General features: G+C 48.8%; 1 protein-coding gene across 2 annotated transcripts in view; it reads right to left on the reverse strand.

Moving 5' to 3' along the window:
* Positions 1-1,186: 1,186 nt before the first annotated feature.
* The window catches only part of Rassf2 (Ras association domain family member 2), a 37,866-nt gene continuing 33,291 nt past the window's right edge, over positions 1,187-5,761 (reverse strand). For both annotated transcript variants that reach the window (XM_029536984.1, XM_021194338.2), the window contains exon 11: positions 1,187-4,774. In XM_029536984.1, coding sequence (XP_029392844.1) covers positions 4,705-4,774 — 70 coding nt within the window. In that variant the 3' untranslated portion in view covers positions 1,187-4,704. The remainder of the gene's footprint in view (positions 4,775-5,761) is intronic.

Genomic DNA, 5,761 nt, shown 5'->3' on the forward strand with positions numbered 1-5,761 from the left:
TGCATTCGCTCAGCCTCCTATAGAGCATGTGGCAAATTCAAGATTACCTTTGGGAAATTTGTGGGATTATAAACAAATAAACAAACAAATATCTACTTTCAACCCACAGTTGGTTGAATCCAGTGATGTGGAATCTGTAGATAGAGAGATCTGACTATATTTACACACGCACATACACACACACACACACACACACACACACTGATGAGGCCACCCTCATTATGGAGGGCAATCTACTCAAAGTCTACTGATTTATGTGTTAATTTCATCTCAAAACAACATCTAGCATTTGACCAAACGTCTTGGATCATAGTCTAACCAAGTTGACAGTTGCCGCCAGCCGCCCCTGCACTCACACCTTCAGCAGAGTGGAATTCAGATTTTAGTCTGAAAGCCAAGCTCTGGGAGACCACTAAGTGTTCCACCAATGAAGTAGGGCCAGGTTCCCACATCTTCGTTTATAGTTGAGAAAATTAAGCATAGAAATAGATTCATGTACTTGGCAGAATGGATTCGTTCAGCATCCGAATGAGTCAGAGCGGACCTCAGGGTGACATCCAGTGCCACTCTGGCAGGTCCCAGATCCTTCTATCATCGGAAACAGTTGGTGGTTTGAATGTGTCCCCCAAATTCAAGTGTTGGAACCTTGGTCCCCAGTGGCAGAAGGGCCTGGAGGGAACTGGGCCATCAGAACTCTGCCTTGGTGAGTATAATAAACTGTTCATGGAATCATGGGATATTGTAGGAGCAGCTTAATTGTCAACACAAGCTCTCAAGCTCAGGGGCAGCGTGTGCCCTTGGCACGCACAGGGCTGAGTTCATCCCTGCCACCAATGAAACAGAACAAATATGTAAAACCAATCTCTCTCCACTGTGCTTTCTCTGTCTTACTTGGTGGCTCCCCAAAGGCCCCACCAGCCACTAACTCCATGCTGGTAGACTTTACAGTCTCCAGCACTTGAGCTAGTTAAGCCTTCTACTCCTTGTAAGCTTCCTGTTCTCTGCTACTTCGTTATAGAACACTAAATAGACTAAAAACACTACAGTGAATTCTGGGCACATTCAAACCCTAAACCCCGGGGGAAGGAAACAGGCTTAAGGTTTCTCAGCCTTCACCTTATAACTGACGGCAGGAAGCAGAGCTCCCCTCCGAAGGTTCATAGAACAGATCTGCAGGGGCTCGCTTCCAAAAGTGCTTTATTTAAATAAGGTCTAAGATGGGTACATTACAAAAAAAAAAAAAAATTAAAAGGCTACAAAACCATGACTCCCCACCGAGGTCCCATCCAATCATGTTAAGATTCCTAAGCACATCCGATTTTCAGTTCATACCCGACAGTTGAACCAAGTCATGTACCATTCCTAACAGGCAAGTTATGACGAAGAAAAAAAAAAAGATTCCACTCAACTAAGAGAAAAAACCCAAAGAAACACTAGAAGCAAGCCCAGAACCCAGCAACCTGGAGACTGAGGCTTCTCAAAAGTTCACAGCTCAAGCACCCCTGTGCTCAGTTTAATGGGAGCAGGAGGGATGGAGGGAGGTGTACCCCAAGGTATGACAACCACTGTCAATCATTTCTGAAGGAAGGGATGTCACCTCGGGTTTATAGATGCTCTCATCTGGCGGAAGCCGGGCTTTACAGAAAACAACCTAAGTGATACACTTTAGGATAGGCGGTGAGGGTGAGTTGGGCAGCCTCCTGCCTCCTCCCTCACCAGGGCAAAGCTGACTCCTGTGGGACATTAAAACTCCTTTGGTCACTGGACATATTTCTTTCCTGGAAATGTATCCCTAACCCCAAGCTCTCCATGTTACAAAGCTGCATCGTCCAGGGTGTTAGCAGTGTGCCCTTCACCAGTAGCACAGGCATGGCTGGTGTTTGTGCTTTGGGCCCCTTTCCAACTAACACCCCTACCCGCTGTGAGGCATCAGCTCCCCACTAACATGGTGAACCTGTGCTTGACCTCACCACCTCACTCAGAGGGAGGCTGGTCTTCTCCTCCCTTGGCCACCTTGTAACATAAGCCTTTGTGGGGGTGGGGGAGGGGAAGAGTCCAGAGGCAGCCAAACCACTTTTCACATGCTGGATTAGCAACCCCTCCACCTCCTTATGTGTTAGTCTTTTATTCCTCAGGATTACAGGTCCATTGCACCCAATTACATAAGCCCGCACTAATTGGTCTTGGAGTTCAAAGCTGCGAAGTGAGACCAGTGAGAAAATCCAGTGGCCACTGTAGAGGTCCGTTCTGCTGCGGCTATGCCAAAGGCTCCCAAAGTACACGGGGTAGTGTGGTGCTGGGTGCATGCGTCGGGAACCAGGCTCTGACACTCTAAGCAATGCCTCTACCACTGGACTATACCACAGCTGCTTGCGTGTGTGTGTGTGTGTGTGTGTGTGTGTGTGTGTGTGTGCGTGCGCGCGCGCGTGTGTGTGCGCGCGTGCGTGTGTGTGTGTGTGTGTGTGTGTGTGTGTGTGTGTTACTGGAGATTGAAGTCGTTTTTTCACACACACTAAGAAAATGTTCCACCACTGAGTCTCATCCCCAGCCAGTTTCCTAAAACTCCTGACCAGTTCTTTGGACATAAGAAATGATCTCTAGGGAATGTGCCAAGATGGATTAGTGAACTAATACTCCAACTAGTACCCCAACTCCCTTTCTGAACCCCAGTCTTTAAAAGCCGTCTATCTTGGCACCACCATCTTGGAGAGCCTGGCAACCTGACGCCCAGCAACAGTCCCATATCGACACTTACACAATGAGCTTTCATAAATCAGAAATAACTTCCCAGTTCGTGTGCTCTGTGGAAAGCCCCCGGGCTCCCAAGGGAGAATTGTGGACCAGCATAGGCTCTGAACATTCAAGATAAAGATAACGGGAAGAGAAATTATCCAAGTCAAATTTTCTCAAATATTTGCCTTCACAAAGCTGTTCTTTGTCTGTAATAAAGGAACCCCCACCCCGGCTGCCCACTGAGTTCAGAGTTTTACTGGAGTGTGCACTCATAAGGAGACACTCAGCATCTGTGCTCGGTTCTGTGCTTTGCTGTCTTTGGAGTCTAAGATAAAGACTCAGACCCACGGGTTTCCATCCCACTGCTCATGGGATGGATTGTGCTGTCCTAGAAGAAGAGCAAGGCTGCTAAGTGATACCCAGCAAAATGGCTGGCCACAGCCACCTGTGTGAAAGCCCACAGTGAGGTCACAGCTGTGAGCCTCTGAGGAGGGCAAAGGACAGTAACATTCCTACACTGAACAGATCTGCTACAGAGGTCCACCTTCCTTACAAGGCGCACTGGTTGGGGTCCCTCAGTCCCTCCATGGCTAAGCGCACTGGTCGGGACCTCTCAGTCCCTCTGTTGCTATGCTTCTAGAGCTTTCTTGAGAGCAGGTAGGCAAGAACACCCTGTTGTAGCAAAACTCAGAGATGCTTGAGTTATGGGCTGCACGTCTTGCTTGGCTGAGTCTCATAGACCAGCAGCAAGCCCATCCATCCGTCCAGCCTTAAATGGTACATGCCACACAGGTGACCAGCTACATGACAGCGTCCCAAATGGAGAGGTTACAGGATCATTCCTGCCCTTTCTGCCAATGAGGCTGGTTCTAAAAATCAGGAGCATGGCTTCTCAAAGGCTAAGCAAGCACTGTCCTCTCTGCCCACCCTCATGGAAGTCCCCAAAGAGCTTCCCGACTCCCTATGTTGAGTGAGCAACAGGACAGGTCTCCATTCTTGGAATCCATCTCTGTTTCAGGTAAAGGAGCTTGCAAGTATGCAGAGACCAGAAAGAAAGACATGCAACTCCAAACACACTGCTCCAACTCCACGTGGGAGACACTCTCATCGATGTGATGGTGGGCTAGGCTTAAAGGCGCCTGCCATCTCAGCTGGTGGCTTAAAAGCTTTCGAGTGCCATTTATCCCAGCACACACCTGGCCCAGGCACATGAACAGGTCAGGGTGAATTGAAGTGGCAGCTGGAGAGCAGAAACACCCAGAAGCGTCCACGAAGCCAAGAATGAAGGCAGAATCCATTCTTTCTAGGTGTCCACACAGGACGGGGACATTAATTGTGCTTTCTACAATGATAACCTTTCCAGTGCAAAAACTCATAGATTCATTGCATCTGCCCCGAGGTGATCTTGCTTTTTCCATTTCGTTGGACTTGCCCCAAGGGCATGGGGTCACACCTTGGCAAATGAGAAGAATCTCTGCTGTAAACCTTCAGACATTCCAAACGGTGAGCCTGCTGCCTCCTCTTCCCTGTTAAACGCGGCAGATCCGTGCGGCTGCCGTTGGCACTGGAGGAGGCAAAAAGCCTCAGTCACTCCCCTGTTCTTCCAACACAGGAGCAGCATGTGTGCCAGCCTTGTGACACCTGCTGGCTGCTGTGGATTTAACTGAATGTAAGAACATCAGGGAGGTACGTGGACATGTTAAGTACACATATGCACAAGGTATGCGAGCATACACACTGTGGGTCCTCCTTAGAAAAAAAGTCCTTGAGAATGAGACAAAGAAGATCAGGGGTCCGGAGGTGGGGAGCTGTCTGCTGCTTCTGTGTCCTACTGTGGGGAGCAGTGCTGGCTTTTGGAGGACTGCAAGGTTCATGTGAAAACATTTCTGTGGAAGGATGCCTAGCTTCCCGTGGGTCTTCTCAGGTCAGCCTCGGCCCCTGGAGTGTCTGGACTGTCTTCATTCCCGTGGCTCAGATAGTCTCAGGGGTCTCTGCTATCTCCTCAAGCCTTTGCCGAATCATTAGCCGGAGCACGGTGTACCTGGGGACAAAGCATCCTGAAGTAGGTGGCAGTCTGCAATATAACTCCTGTGCCTCTGCTGCCACCCACGCATCACTGGGACCAACCATCCTGCCCCTTAGCTGTCAGCCTTGGCCACTCCCACCCACTTCACACATCCTTCCATGCTAGGATGGCAGGAACTAAAGAGGTCAATTCCAAATGAGACTCTAAAACACTGGTTACAAAGTGTGGCAAATGGGGACGAGAAACATGAGGTCACCAGCAACAGCAGAGCCAGGTTCAGAGAGTGCTTACTATGCTGGAGGTACTGTGCACAGTATTCCACATGCAGGGAATCTCATGGACCTTCATCAAGGCTGGAACATACACAGTTACCAGTATTTCATCTTTTTGGGGGGAGCCTATTAAAATGGCATCCTCTTATGGGTCTGCCTACACCAGTGCCTGCTTTTACAGAAGAGGCTCTAACAACTACAGAACAAGCAGCTTCCTGACTAGTGGGTGAATTCATTTGCCACAAAAAGTTTGTGAGCTGTGGCATTGCAGATGCCAGAGTGGGCGTCACGGTACAGGCCCAGGGGGCAGGCTCCCCATGCTTGGAGTTTACTATACAGCAAGCACTGTGTTCAATAATAGCTACTGCCATACCAAGTACTGATGGGAGCAAGTATAGAGCTGGATTTATTCTCCAGCACCAGGTTAACAGCTTTCCATTATCTCCACAAAAAGAAGGCCTATTCTGTGATGAAAATGAAATATCAATCCCTCCCCAGAAAGAAGTTTTGCGAAATTCTTGAACTCAAAGGAAATTTCCAGAAGAGACACATCTAAAGGAAGGGAGGATGGGAAATTTTTTTAGAGTGGACAGCTCAAGCAGTCACCAGGATGCAGAACACCTCCCTAAGGTGGATAGCTTTGTGTCAACTTGACACAGCTGGAGTTATCACAGAGAAAGGAGCTTCAGTTGGGGAAATGCCTCCATGAGATCCAGCTGTAAGGCATTTT

Source organism: Mus pahari, chromosome 3 (genome assembly GCF_900095145.1).
Source record: "Mus pahari chromosome 3, PAHARI_EIJ_v1.1, whole genome shotgun sequence".
Classification (NCBI taxonomy): domain Eukaryota; kingdom Metazoa; phylum Chordata; class Mammalia; order Rodentia; family Muridae; genus Mus; species Mus pahari.